We start from the raw sequence: 18,810 nt of genomic DNA, 5'->3' as shown, positions 1-18,810 counted from the left end.
TGCAAAGAGATTATGTGCGTTTAATTCAAAGAAACAAACTACATGTACTTGTATTCATTATTCTTCCGAATATGGCCTTCTCCCACAACATTTGATACTGGTATCCCCCCCCCCAAAAAAAAAAAACTAAAACGAAGTGCAACACCCGGGTCTCATTATTCAAACATGACTCCACACAGTGGGCTACTTTTGTTCATAGGTCCATGCTTAGTTTGAAATGCTTACACACGCGCAAACCACAAACACAACCAAAATAATAACTTGATGCATTACTAATTCCCTTTCACTGGCTTCCTCAATTAGAAAAAAATAGCATATCCATCTCAGTTAATTTTATTCTTCAAATGATTTTTAGCAGACATTTAAGTTCCTCAAATACAAATAAAAACGCCAAATCAGGAATAATTCTGAAATTCATTATTTCCCCTCCCCCTTTTTTCAGTCATAATGGCTACCATTTGGCAGTTGAGTAGCGGCTGCTCAAAAATAATTGTACAAATTATAAACAAAAACAAATTCAGGAGACAACAATTTCAAAGGAACAATCAACTTATAATTCTTTTTATTAATTTGAAGCCTAATCTCAACATTAGATTCTAAAACTCCACTGGCTTGGATTGCAATCATATAAAATACACTCTTATCGGTGATAAAAGTAGTATTAAACTCAGAATAATTTAACAAATCTTTGTATTGTATTTTGAAAGTGCTTGCCACATTGAGAAGGATATAAACCAAGCTTTGTTTACCTATAATGATGTGAAATATCAAATTTCATTCAAGATTTGGGGTGAGATTTGACAGTGTGAAAATTCCTTAACAATTTGATGGCTCAGGGAGCTTTTGAAAAAAACTCCTGACATCAGGAAAAATCTCGTGCTTATTTCTGTATCTGTGATTATTGTAGTTTCCAGCCCAACTCAATGGTAAATCTTAAATTGATCAACATAGCATCCTTGGTTTTTTTTTCATCAATACCAAATTGGAACAGCTTTGCTCAACTTACTAAACAAAGCCACTCTTAATTCATCAAGGAACAAACTTGCAGTTACAGTTACAACTATGTCTGCGATGTCAAAAGTGCAAATTTATATAATACTACTATGAGTAAAAACTGGAAATCATCAGTGCCTGCTTAAAGACTAAAAACTCAGAATAAATTTCACACATGTTTGTATAAATTAGGAGAAGACATTGTTATGTTGGGTTGCTTTAAGCAAAACCGATGCAAAAGTCATGCACTGACCCCTTGCAGCCTGGAACATAACTTTGCAAAATCTACCATTTGCACCATTTTGGAGGTCAATTCCTTTGTGTGTATGTTGACTCCCAAAACAAAGGACAGGATAGGCTTGTGTATAAGTGCACTGTACATTATGCAAGGCGTCAATAGCCCATAATAATCTGTTCATGCTGAACAGAGAAATGTGCAAGACTTTGTACTACATGTATGTTTGTCAGTCTCCAATTGGCACAGATGAGAAACCAAAAACGAGGAAATCAGTTGATCAGCGAAAATTTAAAGTTGTTCTTAGTTTGTATCAAACCCTTCTCATTGTCCCAAAAGCTCCAAACCAATTTCCAATCTGTTTCAACACGCACAGCAAACTTGGTTTTCCTCCTATAACATATCTGTTGAATCAATAACTAAAATGTTTATTAAAACAGTGAATCTTTTACAGAAATATTAATTCTCAATAATGTGTTGAGAGCTATAGGCTCTCATAACCCCCAGACGACCCGATGAGAAAGTGGCCCATCATGCAGTGGACATGGACTTCAGATTCGTTATACACTTTCCAAGAATGTCCTTTTCCTGTGTGTCAAAAAAATAAAAATAAACAAATCACAATCAAAGGATTCAACTTATGTGATACAATTGCATTGAGGGATGAAGAAGATTTCTTGGGGTTTACCTTACACCAATGTGTGATAAGCATTAAGCAATCTAAACACCAATCCAGGCGCGCACCGAGCACGCAAGTGTTGAGCACCGCACGCCATTTGCTGTGGTGTCTTCAGTGTCTAGATTATGCACAATAAGACACCGCAGTTGTTAATTTTTTCAATAGAGGGCGCTACCAATTTTGTTTGTCGGATTGGTCTATAGACGATGTGACCTTTGACGTCACACGAAAACCATAACATGATTCGCGCGCATACTGCCGGGCAAAACCTTTGAGTTTTGGCAGCCAGCTAGAAAGTGTACGCAATCTTACTATGACTATGCAACTCAGTGCCCGGCGAAACATGACGTATGTAGTGTTTTGTCAACAGAGGGCGGTTTGAATGTAAACATAGGTCACATCGTCTATACATGTACTTTCTAGAGTTTTGCAAGAGAACAAAATCTCCAGGCATACTACTCATGGACACAGGGATTTGAGCCAACAACCCCTGCATTACAGGATTTAAACTGCCATCTTGTCACTGCATACACTTGTTGGTTTAGTGGCAAGACATCCGCTTTACTATGGTAGGAGTCATAGGTTTAAATCCCACCCAAATAGCAAGCCTATAGACTCAGGGAAGCACCAAGTATTGGCGATGTGACCCATGTTTACATTCAAACCGTCCCCTGTTGACAAAACACTACATATGTCATGTTTCAGTTGCGTAGTCGTAGTAAGATTGCGTACACTTTCTAGGTGGCTGCCAAAACACAAAGGTTTTGCCCGGCGGTATGCGCGCGAATCAAGTTATGGTTTTCGTGTGATGTCAGAGGTCACATCGTCTATACAGTGCTTGTCACACTTTAGTGAACAGTAACACAAAGGCTATTTACGAAACCGTGGCTTCAGCTTTGGATTCAGCTTCAGGCTCCGTCCTCTCATCTGAAACCCTGAGCGCGTATGCACAGCATGCGCAATTTTGTCACAAATACAACCTCGGGGCCAAGCTAGCCTGAGCCAAATCCAAAGCTGAAGCCGTGGTTTCAAAGGCCTATGTATGCTATGAATCGGGTGTACGCTATATAAGAAGTCAGCATTTGTATTGATATTATATTACTATTATCTACGACAGACTATGCAGTCTGGCTAGCGTGTCACCTCAATCCTCCCTTATCCCCTCATTTTAAGTCACTCTACACCAAATCATTTTAACTTCAAAATTTAAATACCTGGCCCTTGGGCAAGCCATTATTATTTGTAACTATCGTTCCCAGACCCGAGTCCTTCACTTTGGCAATGGGATATATAGAATGATTCTTAATAAATAAATATTACAACATTTATAGAGCGCTAAATACGGAAGTTTCTGAGCGCTATAACCAGATTGACAAAACAGATGGGTTTTAAGCAGAGATTTAAAAGTGTCCAATGAAGAAGCCGCTTGAATGTGGGTGGGTAGCTTGTTCCAAAGTGTTGGAGCTATGACTGTAAAGCCCGGTTCATACTTCCTGCGAATGCGAATGCAATACGAATGTTGACGTCACAAATTCGCAACGAATAATTCGCAGCAGTTCAACTCTGCTCAACTCACTTGCGAATATTGGTGCGAAAGGAGGGTTGTGACGTCAAATTCACGTCAAATCCGCTTCGTATTCGCAGGAAGTATGAACCGGGCTTAAGGGTAACATTGTAATGTTTAATAGACTTTTCCTTTGGTTCCTTACCTGTTGTGGTGTGATGCTTTTGATGACGTTCTGTTCGATCCAGCGTACCATGTGAACTTGCTCCATCCTTTTATTCATGTTATCCAGCTCAACCTGGTAATCCTAAAATGGGAAAATCAAAGAAAGTCTTTGAAACTAGAACAAGAATATTACAGTCATTTGAATAACTCTTTGTCATTTGAACAACTCTTTAATTCTTTGGTTTATATACAAATCAAATAAACAGATTTCTTCAAGACTTATCCATTTTGTATCAAAAGCTAAAGCTTAAAGTTAGCTTTAAAACTTGACAACTAATGAAGCTGAAACTTCTACAGGTACATTATTTTACAAACATCTTCATTCACAGTGAGTAGGGAATAATTACAAATGGCAAAAACACTTGATATACAGAAGGTTGCAAAACCCTTTAACATTTAAACAACCGAATAGGTTTTCTAAATGCATAGAATATACCCAACCCCCCCCCCCCCCCAAAAAAAGGAGAGATGTTTTTTTTACTCACCAGCCGTTTCTTGATCTCATCATTGACCATCTTCAGCCTCTCTCGGTATTCAATCTCCAACTGCATATCAACATTTTCCTTTAAAAGAAATTTTAAAAATAAAAAAATGATTTATAGTTGCAAGACTCTATTCTTTTCACGCTCCGATCACCAACAGGCATTTCACAGAAATCCTACTGGACAGCAAACTCTAGGATCAGGGCCCAATTTTGATAAAGCTGCTAAGCACAAAAATTTGCAAAAAAAGATTTTCTTCCTTGGTAAAAACAGGATTACAAACCAAATTTTCTCGTGATTTTGGATAAGTAAGCAAATTGACTCCTAGTACTGACGTCACATGCAGTTAAGGTGTACCCATGGTCAAGATGTTTTGGCTTTTTTGAGAGTCAAAATGTGTAAAGATGTCTACCGATGCGCACCACTTAAAAAGTACACAAAACACAGTAACACATAGTAAAACCGACTACCGAAATGATGCATGTAAGACTCATGGCGTGGTGAGGTCAGGTGAATTGGTTCAATACATGTATTACAACTAAGACGCATCCAGTTACGCACACCATGGTTAGGGTTGTACACCAGATGAATTTCCCAGGAAATTTTGGTCGGCTTTTTGGACCAAATGCATTGATGTCATCATGCTCCTATGTTCCAAAAACTGGAACTCTAGGTGGCACCAGATATACCAGGTAACTTTTCATTGACCATAACGCAAAAACTCTGTATGTGTGCTTTAGGCATGGAATGAGGTACATGCTGGTCCAGCTAGCAATCAAGTTTGATCGCTAGCTGGACCAGCATGCACCTCACTCAACAGTTAGCACTTGTGCAATGGGTATTTGTGAAAAGGTTTATTGTTTAGGTAGTCCTGAGCATGCCCAGAACAGTCCGAGATTCTACCAATCATATCTGCTGACACTTAGTATCCCCCTAGAGTCTCCTGTCTGTGCTTACCTTTCTTGCTTCGAAGAGATAGTTGCGTCCATCTAACCTCCACTGCTCCTTCTTTTCTTCTTCGATGGCATTGGCTAAGATGGCCATGGACTCATTTTTGCCTACATTTGCCTTGTCAAGCATTTCCTGTAACATCAAGATTCAGAAATGTACAGAACTACTTCCAACATGCATAAACACTAGCAGTAGCAGTGCCAGGGGCCGTTTGAAGACACTTGACACCTGGTAATTGTCAAAGACCAGTCTTCTCACTTGGTGTATCTCAACATTATGCATAAAATAACAAACCTGTGACAAACTTATGCATGGTCGTCAAAGTTGCGAGATAATAATGAAAGAAAAAACACCCTTATCACACAAAGAAGTGTGCTTTCAGATGCTTGATTTAGAGGCCTCAAAATATAATTCTGACGTCTCTAAATCAAATTAATTCTTTCTTGAAAACTGCGTAACTTCAGAGGGAGCCATTTCTCACAATGTTTTATACTATCAACCTCTCCCCATTACTATTGCCAAGTAAGGTTTTATGATAATAATTATTTTCACAATTAACAATAGTGTCCTTTGCCTTTGACTGTGTAATGGTGAGTTAATTATGGCCCTACCTACATGTAATTACACTTTTTAAATTTTTTCATTGGATAGAATACACAATATTACCTCAAAATGACAAGTTGCGACCCAGGCCTGATTTTGTTTAAGGGCATTAGCACCAAGACATTTCCTGTTTAAAGGAACATTACAGAATTGGTTTTGCTAGCAAAACGTTGCTGGCAGTGTAAGCACTTGATGTAATCCGCCATATATTATACATAAACTGACAAACCTGTAAAAGTTCCAGATCGATCGACCATCTGGGTCACGAGCGAATAGTGAAAAACCGATTACACATTTTGCATTGCATCGATGCCAAAACAAAAAGTTTATCACTGAGCGATAAACTCCGAACGTGAAAATAGATTATTTATTTCTCATCAAATATGAAAGTTCAGACAGAAACATTTCAAGGTTTTTTTCTACTGTCATCATCATTAGACCGTGTAAGTTTTATGTAAATCTGTGATCTTCACGATTTTGTTTCTTACTAGCTCTGTAATGTTCCTTTAATAAAGGGCACCTCTAGGAGGAATTTTTTAATTTCTATTGGAACATTTCAAGGGGCAACAAGGCAATGATCAAAGGCAAAAGGGGCAATTGACGGGTGACCTACATAGAGTTTGAGAAGAAAGTTTACATTACAAAGACCAGATGTTTGCACCTTTAAATACATTGGATTAGAAAGCTTGACGACTGATATGTGGAAATTACCTGAATGTTTTTGTCACAGCTAGAAGCAACAGTCGGGCCAAACTTCTTGATGCCGTACACCAAAACCGAAAGGGCTACAAAAGCATGGACTGTCTCTGGTCCAACTACATAGATTTCCTTGTTCAGGAGGTACATGATGAGACCAGTGCCGAACATATACGGTCCTAGAAAAACACAAAAGGACACACATCCAGTGCAATGTAGAATTAAACATTAGTCATACAATTTCATCCTTGAGAGTCCAAGCTCCACTCTTATTCTGAAAAGGGCACTTCTGTTGGAAAATCTTAAAGTCAAACAAGAACAATTTGAAAGGGCACCAAGGCCAAGATCAGGGCCCAATTTCATGGCTCTGCTTACCGTCAGCAAAGTACCAGGGCTTGCGGAAGCAGGGAATTCTGTGCTTACATCAAGTGTAATTCACTGGTTAGCAGGGATTTTGGCTTGTTCGCATGCGTACTTGCCATGCAAGCGGAGAATGGTGATCATAAGTGCAGAATTAGGCGGTAACCAGAGCCATGAAATAGGGCCCTGGGCAACAGAGGTCATTGCCTATGATTGAGGCCTAGTTTTTCTGTACTAATCAGGAATGCAAGGCCTGTAAATATAAAAAAAGAATTCAGCTCCATTCAAATGTCTACAAAAGCACTAAGCAACTGAGTGCACTTTTAAAAAATGCTGGAGTTAAATTAGCAAAAAACAAAGAATGGTCCATTTCATGATTTTCAGTAGGGGAGAAAAAATTTGTGGTAGCACACAACTAAAACAAATGTATCACAGGCATGTTACTCGGGTGGGATTCGAACCCACGACCCTTGCAATTCTATAGCAGTGTCTTACCAACTAGACTACCGGCAGAGGCAGTTTGAATCCTCTGTTTTGGCATCGGGTACCGCAACGATATAAGAGATGTTAAATTTGCATCGGGGATAAAGAATATTAATTTTGATTTTTACCCAAACACCGATGTGCGTTGCGGTACCCGCTGCATAAACATAGGATTCGAACTGCCTCTAGCTACCGTGCAACCTCGGTAGTCTAGTTGGTAAGACACTGCTCTAGAATTGCAAGGGTCGTGGGTTCGAATCCCACCCGAGTAACATGCCTGTGATATTTTTTCACGGGACTCGGGAAAGTACTGAGTATACAGTGCTAACACACATCGGTGAATGGGTAAAAATCAAAATTGATATTCTTTATTCCCGATGCAAATTTAACATCTCTTATAAAACAAATGTGCTACACATATGCATAATGAGTAAAAAAAAAAGTCGGTACTCCAGCTCATTGTCTCTAGTTTTATGGTGACACAATACCAGGCTCTCAATTATACTTGGGTAAACCTTTTTGTAGACACATTTAAAACAAACACCACTATGCAAGTATTTGAACATAATGAACATGTTTAACTCCCAGAATTAGTTTCCTTCACTGAAAAACCTTGTACACAAGGTTCCAAAAAGGTTTGAAGAATGAGCAGTTGCCTCAGACATAAATGAAACCCTTGACCTTCTGACCCTTCACCCCCAAAGTAGCTAAGCCAGGCAAGATTGAGCTTACCAGAATAAAGTTGCCAGCTAAAATACCATGTAACAAGTACAATCTTCGACTGGTATCCTGTCCATTTTTTGCTGAGCAGGGCATTTGTAAGCATTATCTTGTGCCTAAGCTGCTCTATAAAACTGGCTGCAGAATGGACTAATGGCATACTATCCACTTAGGCAGGCTATTTACTAAAAATGCTTCTAGCAACCCATCTCTTTGATGTTTCTTGCTGTTACCAATGTTATGAATAACTTACCAGTGACTCCTGTTTTGTTGTAGAAAAATTGAAACCATTCCTCGGGGATGAAACCGAAGCGGACCTGCCCGCCAACCTCAGGGAGCTTCTTAGGCATAAACTGCTGCTCGCTTGTGTGAAATAGAAGCTTTGGTGCTGCCGTCACACTACATAGCCAAGAGAGAAACACAGATCAGTCCATTAAACACAAATAGTGAAATGGCATTTAGTACTGCTGTAGCAACAGTTAACTTCAAATGTGTCAATCTAAATAAACAGTGAACAATAGTCTACCTAGACGTGTAGTTTCAGAATTTCTTTCAATTTTTATTTAATGAACAAATAAACCAACAATCCAAATAACTATTCTTACCATGGTGTGGAAGTCCGCAGAATAGCTGCTGACAAGATAGAGCCTGTAAAATAACCACATAATCATAATTAGTTAGTGTTAAGTCTTCATTGATAGTGATACCGTTAATACCTGCTGCCCTGCTGCAGTGCCTGATTCTTAACATGTTCAACTCACGCCGTCACGAAAACAGAGGGTAGTCCGCTTCTTGGCCCCACGGGGTACGCCCACCTATCAAAGCAGCACTCCGCCTTAGCCCTGGTAGGACGTCAGTCAGTGCCACTGCACTGACGTCCTGGGTATAAAGGTTCTTTACGATGCGAACACAAATTTGACTACAATTTCTTTATTTTTTACCTGATTTGAGAAGTTGAAATTCCGTTCATATATTCATAGTGTCCCCCACTATAGACGATGTGACCTATGTTTACATTCAAACCGCCCTCTGTTGACAAAACACTATATACGTCATGTTTCGCCGGGCACTGAGTTGTGCAGTCATAGTAAGATTGCGTACACTTTCTAGCTGGCTGCCAAAACACAAAGGTTTTGCCCGGCGGTATGCGCGCGAATCATGTTATGGTTTTCGTGTGACGTCAGAGGTCACATCGTCTATATTTTCAAAGAGTTTACAGCTCACAAATATATCCATGGAAGAAATTATTTCCGAAAATATGTCGAAGTTCTGCACTGGCGATGTTGATCATCGTATACCAATTGATAGTGTGAGCCCAAGTGTGCATGGCTTTAGAGTGCAGCGCGCTGTCTTGCCGCTATTCGCCGTCAACTGGGTAGGTGCCATCAAATCGCCTTCAACTCCTCCAATACACATTTAAAATCCAGGAGGCATACAACTGGAAAGCACTACACCTCAAATAGAATTTTTTTTAAGTTTCAGGTTGAATTTCGGTTACAAAGTGAGTTTTTTTCTTTAAAAATATTTATAAGCAGCAAAGCCGTCTGCCTTCATCTTGCTTTTTCACATGGCTTCTTCTTGTCATATAGACGGACAACAGAGGGCGCTTTCCTGCGCGCGTATATTTTTTTCCTAGGACAGATGAGGCCAATTAGCATGCGCCAATTTAACGGCCTCATCTGTCCTGGAAAAAAGATACGCTTCCAGCACATGGAGTCTTGGCACAAGACGTCTATGCTCGGTATACTATGTACTGCGCTTTGTGTAAATTGCTCGCTGACTATTATCCATCTGCTTAGTGAGTGGTTGACGCAAGTTGATGGCGCCGCCAGTGATCAGTGCAAGAAAGTGTTTACACGGAAGTTAGTGCAGGACGTGGGAATGGAAAACGTAAATTTCAATTTTCTTTTCACAAAATATTAACACCAAAGGAGACAATTCAACAATTTTAAATAACGCGGGCTTGGAGTTCCAACTACAAGGAACATGTGAGTAAAAGTTCAGACTCCCAACTTACATGTAGGTAGAAATATTTTTAACAGATTTTTGAAAAATTTTCGCAATGGTACGGGACCTTTATACCCTGGACTCCGTCGCGTTGCATGCAACGGAGGAGTCCAACCTGGGCTACACTCAGCCTGTCACTGACAGCATGCATTGCATGTTGGAATCTCACTTTTTTTTGCAGAGATTTCTTCCCAAGCCCATTGTCTTGAGTTGAAATGATTGCCAAATAAATTGTTTTTAATTTTTTTTTAAGAGCGCACAACCTCAAGTTGTTGCTGACGTTGTGTCAGGGGGGATGTTGTGCGCTCTACACAAGACCAATTCGATGCAGATTTTCGTTGTCAGACAACAAAAACTCTGCGTCAGATTCAGACTCGCTTTCCTTTTTTTTTTTCATTTGTTTGAAAGTGACAACACTTATTATATTAATTTATCATTTTCGGCGCCATGAAATTCACCTGCACGCCATTTTTTTTCTGTCGGGAATTTGTAAGGGACGAGATCTACACTTGAACAAAGAGTGTCCAGGCGCCGTGCTGCACAGTGCTGATTTATATTAAAAGTAAATACAAGCCAAAAAAATAGACGAACAGAACACTCAAAAGTATGTCAAGATTAGTATCTTATCATGAAAACAGTGCAGGTTTAAAAAGTACGAATTGTGAAAGTGCTAAAATGTTCTTACGAATTATTTACAATAAAATACAACGAAGAAAGCGTTCAAGTAAATACAAGACATGTATAATAAAATACAACGAAGAAAACGTTCAAGTAAAGACAAGGTTTTGCGTGTCTAAAAATATTATGTTATATACAAATTACACTAAAAATTTACCATTTACAAAAATACATGGAAATATAATATAAACAACTCTGAAAAGTATTACAATATACAGGCGAAATACGAAAGATAAAAATAGTACGATATAATTAAAATCAGAAATAGACATTCATGATTAAAACCTATCATTTAGAACACGAACAGCTGTGGGATAAAAACTCTCCAAAGTACAGTTGGATCCAGGTTTAATTGAACGGAAACAATTCTTAGACCGCATGGGCTGAAAGAGGGAATGTGCTGGGTGAAACTGGTCATCTACTATAGAGAGGGCTCGTTTTTTAACTCGAGTAGAGAGATATAGTTCATCAAGTGATGGAAGTTGGCAACCTATGATTTTACTGGCGGTGCGAACGATCCGGCTGATACGCTTCCGGTCATCGGCTGTTGCATTGCCCCACCAAACGATCATTGATTGTGTCAAGACACTCTCAATCACCGCTCGGTAGAACTTCAACAGAAGTGGCTGACTGACATGGAAGCTTCTCAGCCGTCTCAAGAAAAATAATCTTTGCAATAAGTGTCCGCTGAGCTAAAATGTTCTTACGAATTATTTACAATAAAATACAACGAAGAATGCGTTCAAGTAAATACAAGACATGTATAATAAAATACAACGAAGAAAGCGTTCAAGTAAAGACAAGGTTTTGCGTGTCTAAAAATATTATGTTATATACAAATTACACTAAAAATTTACCATTTACAAAAATACATGGAAATATAATATAAACAACTCTGAAAAGTATTACAATATACAGGCGAAATACAAAAGATAAAAATAGTACGATATAACTAAAATCAGAAATAGACATTCATGATTAAAACCTATCATTTAGAACACGAACAGCTGTGGGATAAAAACTCTGCAAAGTACGGTTGGATCCAGGTTTAATTGAACGGAAACGATTCTTAGACCGCATGGGCTGAAAGAGGGAATGTGCTGGGTGAAACTGGTCATCTGAAAAGTATTACAATATACAGGCGAAATACGAAAGATAAAAATAGTACGATATAATTAAAATCAGAAATAGACATTCATGATTAAAACCTATCATTTAGAACACGAACAGCTGTGGGATAAAAACTCTCCATTGTGTCCGCCTTTTGTTCTAGTGTACAGCTTTTTGATCGGAAATTGTGAGAAAATTTGGGACAAAAGATCGTTTTTTCCCGATGAAATATCGTTGCATACATGTACAGCTAGATACATGCAGCTGGATGAGGGTCAGGGGTCAATAGTTTCCCAGAATTCCTCATCTATTTACTTGCAGTACTGCTGGGCGACTGGGGTCGCCGACAGCGCGCAGGGAATAAACACGCTCGGCGACTGTGGTCGCCGATAGCGTGCAAAGGGTTAATAGGTAATTAAAAAGTCCAGGTTAAAAGTACGAATTGTGAAAGTGCCAAATGATCATAAATAATACGAACATTATATTCAAACACAAGCAGGAAAGCGTTACAAAAAAATAAAATGTAAAACTAAAACTAAATTAATAAAAGGTTAAAAAGGCACGCTATAATGATGATGCACGCTAACCGCGGACACTATTTAGCAAGCTTCCGTAAGCAATGTGACGTCGTGGACGCTTGACCAATCAGAACACAATAAGCTAATGAGCGGACACTTATTGCCAGCGGACAGTTTTTGTCATGACACCGGACGAGGGTCCTACTACTTGCCGTCAACTCGCCGTCAACTCACTTTCGCCGTCAACTCGCCGTCAACTCCTCAAATATACATTTAAAATCCACAAAAGAAGCACAGAACTGTAAAGTATCAGCTCAAAGAGAATTCGCGTAAGTTTTGGGTCATATTTCGGAATAAAAATTGAGTTTTCGATGCCGAAAAACTGTCGGCCGCCATCTTGCTTTTTCACAATGATTAGTCTTGGCCCAAGATGTCAATGATTGGTACTTTTTTTATCAACACAAAGTCGTTTTTGTAAATGAATTTTTACCGAAATACATAAGAAATATGTAGTTTAGCCCAGACTTAACACTTCCGTGCCCCTTTTTATAGATTTTTCATGTAAATTTAATGAGTTGACGGCACGAAAATGAGTTGACGGCGAGTTGACGGCAAGTCGGCGAGTTGACGGCAAGTAGTACTAGTAGGACCGCCGGACGCGAATTCGGGTCATCTCGTACCCAAGTCAACTCGTACCCAAGTCAACTCGTACCCAAGTCAACTCGTACCCAAATCATCTCGTACCCAAGTCAACTCGTACCCTAGTCAACTTGTACCCGAGTCAACTCGTACCCAAGACAACTCGTACCCAAATAAATTGTTACAAAATTTTGGAGTTTCAACTCGTACTGATAAGTATTGTGGTTTGTTTATTTTTTATGTAAATCGTACATTTATTTATTCATTGTTGTTATGATTTCTTTTTTTCATGTTGCAGATACATGTAAAAAGATAATCAGAACATACGCAGATGAATGAATTGAATGAATTTTATCATGAAATTTTCTAATGGGAACTCTTTAAAGGAACACGTTGCCTTGGATCGGACAAGTTGGTCAAAACAAAAGCGTTTGTAACCGTTTTTTATAAAATGCATATGGTTGGAAAGATGTTTTAAAAGTAGAATACAATGATCCACACAAGTTTGCCTCGAAATTGCGTGGTTTTCCTTCTACTGTGCGAACTAACATGGTCGGCCATTTATGGGAGTCAAAATTTTGACCCCCATAAATGGCCGACGTGTTAGTCGACAAGGTAAAAGGAAAACCACGCAATTTCGAGGCATGTTTGTGTGGATCATTGTATTCTACTTTTACAACATCTTTCTACCCATATGCATTTTATAAAAAACGGTTACAAACGCTTTTCAAAGACCAACTCGACCGATCCAAGGCAACGTGTTCCTTTAACAAGAAAAACACAGAACGTTTGCGTACTACACATTGTATGTTTTTATATTGGCGAGTTTGTTTTTGCGCAAAAAAGAGAAGAACAAAAAAAAATTAACCCTTTTTACGTCTCATATTATGTCTTTATAAGCACCAAACATTATTAAAAACGAAATTACAGCCTGCCTGTTTAAAACATTGGAAGAATACTACTGTAAAACATCTTTAAAGCATCCCCCCCCTCCCCCCCCCCCCCCCCCGAAAAAAAGGGCAGAAGAGAGATGAACATCTAGCATTATTAAAAACAAAATTCGTGAGAAGGTATTATTTTGAAAAAAAGTAAGTAGAACATAAATTTTATTTCCCGTCGCTTATAAAATGAATCACGCCGCACGGATTCTCCGTATCGGCATACGTTATACGGTACGAGTTGACTTGGGTACGAGTTGACCTGGGTACGAGTTGACTTGGGTACGAGTTGACCTGGGTACGAGTTGACTTGGGTACGAGTTGACTTGGGTACGAGTTGACTTGGGTACGAGTTGACCTGTTTCGCCGGACGAAACCGAAATAGTTCCAACTTGGACGAGCATATACTGGGGGCGACTCTTAAGCATGTTGCGAACGGGGGGCGATATGACCTGCACTACAAATTAACATGCGACAAACGACGTTAAAAAAGTTAACTTAAGACTGGCCAATGTCGTCCAATTTTGACATTTTAAAATCTTAAACAAATAGTACGAAATATTATTTACAATCATTGAACTATCATTGATAAATAGACATAAATTATTATTACCATTTCTTAACGCAAGTCGGGAAATCATCCTGAGAATATTGGCTCGTTTCCACAGAGCCACCTTCAACAAGCTACTGAAATAAATGGCAGACCCGGTCTGTCTGCTGCCTACACCTTTTGATACACTCATTTTGATTGGTTGTTGGTGGGAATTTAGAGTTGTGCAGCAGTGAGTATAGAATTTGTAACAACAATACTTAAAACAATTTGAATCCGTCGTTTTATAATAATTATATATGTTTTATTGAATAATCAACACTTTTAACAGCTTAGTGGTAGTCCTGCAAGAGCTAAAACCTTTCAAGCAAAGTTGAGCAAAACAATTATTTTATCCAATAGAAAATGACGAACAATGCATGCAATAAGCGAATCATTCACCCAACTATCACATCTTCGAAATAGGGGGCGCTATAACAAGTGTGGAGGGCGCACGAGTGATGCTTCGTGCACAAACGCCACGGGACCGCAAGATGACAAGCGCGTCATTCTGCACGCGCGTTGAATATGAAATACACGTTTGAGGTGTTTTTTATTGAACGCTCACGCGATGCTGTTTGTTCAACTTACAAAATGGCCGCACAAACACACGCTGTGAGATAGCTGTTTTGTCAACTTAGAAAATGGCCGCCTGCTCGCATACCGGGGCGCGTATATAGGCCAGTGCGCGCTCTAGTTCTTATATATAACTCTATGGGCCAGATATGACTGGGTTTTTTGTGTGTTTTTTTTTAGTCGTTTGTTTGTGCATATTATGACCCTTCCCCAAAAAGTGCAGCCTAAAACATGTGATTTAGGATAAGATGCACTGCGTGTACTGTTGGCGCATAAGTCCAAGAAAACAATAGTATGACATGCTGTCGAGTGCTGAAATAATTATGTACAGATAGGCCTAATGCGAGTAAAAAGTGTTGAATGAGGAGCTAAATGGTGATGAACCCCCCATCAGCGCGAGTTTCAAAGGCGTCTTTTGGCTATAACTATTTACAAAGCATCTTTACAGCCAAAAACTTGAGAGCTGGGCCCATTTTCGTTGATACATAAGCATTTTAAGGGAATTTAGAGAGGCCAAGAAATGTATAGCTATTACCAAAGCATAAGGTGGGCCTATACACTTTCTTTTGTTCATGTTCTATATGCCTCATTCAGCGTAGGCCTTTGCCGACTTTTTAATGTCTTCGTGCCACAGTCGTCGTTATTTTCTTGAAAGAAATTATTTTAGACAATTGAAAGTCTGAATAAAGCGAAAATATCGCAGCCATCTGTGACGTACTCTTCCATCTGTGTTTTGATTGGTCCAAAGGTGAAGTTTAGTCACTGCAAAGTCGGTCGTCTGCGCTGCATAATACAGATAGTGAAAGGTTCAATTGACGTTTAGGCTAAAACATATCTCTGGATTCAGCACGATTATTAGCAGTGTCAGTGACGTGGCAACACCCACCGAAAGCGGTAAAAACGCATCGACGTAGGCCTGGAGGTTCGGAGTCCACTCGTAGTTCAGTTAAAAAAAGTGAAGTTTTCAACTCGTTTAAACGTCGCCTCTAAGAAAACGATAATGTTCTCTGTGTTGGTTACTGGGGCTAATCGGGGCATTGGACTTGCGTTTGTTCGGCAGTTGCTCAGCTCCGCCAAACCACCGGTGAATATTTTCGCGTGTTGTCGAACACCGGAGAATGCCGTGGTAAGTTCAGTAGGATGATTTAACATAGCAACAAGGTAAATACTACTTGAAAAGGACGGAATTCGTACTAGAAGTTGTGTTGGTGTCAAACTTTATTATTCCTTAGTTGGCCCAAAGCCTATAGCAAATCTTATGGGGATCGGGCTTTTTCTGTTTATGCTCCAACTCTTTGGAATCAATTACGGCTGAACTTTAATATTTAGAAGACATTATCTTTGAATTTTTTGCATATTTTTTATTGCCTTTTCTGTGGTGTCTCGTTTTAGTGTATCTCATTGTTTGTTTTTTGTCGTTCTTCTTGTACAATGTAATTTTGCTGTATTTTGCCTATCTTTTTTTAGCGTAATGTTTATAATGTATAAAGAAAATACTGTTCAGCGTTTTGAGATTTTTTTTATGTAAGACGCTATATCAACTAGAGATAGTGATTGTAAACAATCACACAGCTGTTTCCGAAAGGTTTTGTTAATAAAAGTTTTCTATGCTACAAAAAACACACACATTACAACTCTATGACATGTGATTACCTGGTCTTGTATCTGATACTAAATCAAAAGGAGCTTTAACACAAAAAATAAAGGTCAACATGGCGCCATGGTCATTGTGCTGAATAAATTTAACCCAAGTTCAAATATTGATTGTGTAGTTCTTGAGATAGGATCCCACTTCCGGTTAACCCGGAAGTAAAGGTCAATACTGGGTCACGGAAAGCCATGCTTGATTTTCAATGCCCAAAGAGTCCATAACTGAAACAAGTTTGAAAATCTGCTGTGTAGTTCTTGAAATAAGGTCCCACTTCCGGTTGACCCGGAAATAAAGGTCAACATGGGGTCATACCTACCCGATGCGATTGTCCAATGCCAAAGGAGCCCATAACTGAAAAAAAGTCTGAAAATCGGTTGGGTTGTTTTTGAGATAACTAGTCAAACGTTCATTTGAAATGTTTATCACAAAAAGATCAATTAAAATTTTAATAAATGTTAACAACTAACAATGACTCAGGATTGTTTGATTTATTGGTTTCTTGAGTTCATGTCAGTATTTTTAGAGTCCAAATTGTCATACCTGAGATATTGTCCCACTTCCGGTTGACCCGGAAGTAGAGGTCAACGTGAGGTCACGGTTTTTCAAAATTAATCTAATCTCCAATCCCCAAGGAGTCTATAACTACAAACAGTCTATAAAACTGCCGTGTACTTCTTGAGATATGGTGCTACAAAGATTTCCCAATTAAATATGCAAAATGGGTCACGTGGTTAATTAATTACGATTTTTAATTTTTTTTTGGTCGGTGGTTTGATGTTTGATCTAGTACGATTTGATTTCACAGAACTCTTAACTACCAAACTCTGCGGTTATGATCACCATTTTCCCCTGACTGTTTTTCAAACATCATCGTGTCATGCATGCACACAGGTTATGTTTGGCTAACAATTGAGAAAAAGAAAAGGCAACACCATCGATATAAAGATAAGAATCATACTTAAATATTACAAAAAGAAATATATGTTTAGTTTTGGGGGTTAAAAAAAAAGAAAGAATTCGGACGGAGATTCGAACTCGCAATTCTCAGATGTGTAGTCGCGACTGATGACCACTAGGCTAGAAGGGCAAAGGAAAAATGGTGGGCTTCATTGCCCAAGGAATCTATAACTTAAAAAAGTTTCAAAAAAGTTCTATAGCTCTTGATATAAGGCCACACTTCCCGGTTGACCCGTAAGTAAAGGTCAACGTGGGCCCACAGCTCCAAAGACTAACTGCAATGCCAAGGAGTCTATAACTGAAAAAGTTATAAAAAACTCGGTTGTGTAGATCTTGATATATAGTCCCACTTCCGGTTGACCCAGAAGTAGAGGTCAACATGGGGTCACAGTTTTCCAAAGCTAAAATTTATTGCCTAAGAGTCTATAACTGAAGTTTGAACATTGGCTTTGTACTTTTTGAGATATGGGCTCACTTCCGGTTGACCCGGAAGTAAAGGTCAACATGGGGTCAAAGTTGTTTCAAACTAATCTTGAATGCCCAAGGAGTCTAGAACTGAAAACAGTTTGATAATCGGTTTTTAGTTCTTGAGATGGTCCCACTTCCAGTTGACCCGGAAGTAGAGGTAAACTTGGGTCACGGTTTTTCATAGTTTATTTTTAATGCATAGGAGTCTAAAACTGAAAAAAAGTTTAAAATCTGTTGTATAGTACTTGAGATATGGTCCCACTTCCTGTTGTCGCCTATGCTACACCATTTGAGGTAGTGCTACAACCTGGTGATTCGTAGTCGTACAACCATGGATGGCAACTTTTAAACATGTATTTAAAACAAAGTTAAGGCATACATTATTTTCCACAGTGTTGAATACGAGGATGTCTTCATTAAGTCTTAAAGTTAAGTCTGGCATCTGTACAAAATGTACAAAGTTGTTGCTGTTTCCAAATATTTATGTACAAGTCTGGAGCCAATTTCATAGAGCTGCTTAGCTTAATCACAAAAAGTAGCCAAGCATAACAAAATCAGGCTTACTGGAATAGGGTTACCAGTCGTCGATTTCTACAAACTCTTCCTTATTTAGGATTAATCTTAGGACTAAGGACGAGTTTAATTCCATATCCAAAGACGTATTGAACCCATCCTAAGTTAGGACAGGTAACTCGTCTTAACTCGAGATATGATTAATCTTAGCATTTTGTGAAATCGGCTGCAGCTA

At 38.9% G+C, this 18,810-nt stretch overlaps 2 protein-coding genes across 2 annotated transcripts in view; one reads left to right on the top strand and one right to left on the bottom strand.

The window, feature by feature from the left end:
* Nucleotides 1-531: 531 nt before the first annotated feature.
* On the bottom strand, nt 532-14,567 carry LOC139939298 (ATP synthase F(0) complex subunit B1, mitochondrial-like). The gene is made up of 8 exons (XM_071935058.1): nt 14,435-14,567; nt 8,537-8,579; nt 8,185-8,330; nt 6,384-6,547; nt 5,076-5,201; nt 4,122-4,199; nt 3,617-3,718; nt 532-1,816 (listed from the first exon to the last, which is right to left on the bottom strand). Exons 1-8 carry the CDS (start codon nt 14,562-14,564, stop codon nt 1,760-1,762), a joined length of 846 nt encoding a protein of 281 aa, XP_071791159.1. The 5' UTR covers nt 14,565-14,567; the 3' UTR covers nt 532-1,759.
* A 1,294-nt stretch (nt 14,568-15,861) lies between these two features.
* LOC139939696 (C-signal-like) overlaps nt 15,862-18,810 on the top strand; it is a 15,637-nt gene continuing 12,688 nt past the window's right edge. The window contains exon 1 of the mRNA XM_071935772.1: nt 15,862-16,112. Coding sequence (XP_071791873.1) covers nt 15,987-16,112 — 126 coding nt within the window. The 5' untranslated portion in view covers nt 15,862-15,986. The remainder of the gene's footprint in view (nt 16,113-18,810) is intronic.

This window comes from Asterias amurensis, chromosome 7, assembly GCF_032118995.1.
Source record: "Asterias amurensis chromosome 7, ASM3211899v1".
NCBI lineage: Eukaryota > Metazoa > Echinodermata > Asteroidea > Forcipulatida > Asteriidae > Asterias > Asterias amurensis.
This window is presented reverse-complemented; position numbering and strand designations above follow the sequence as displayed.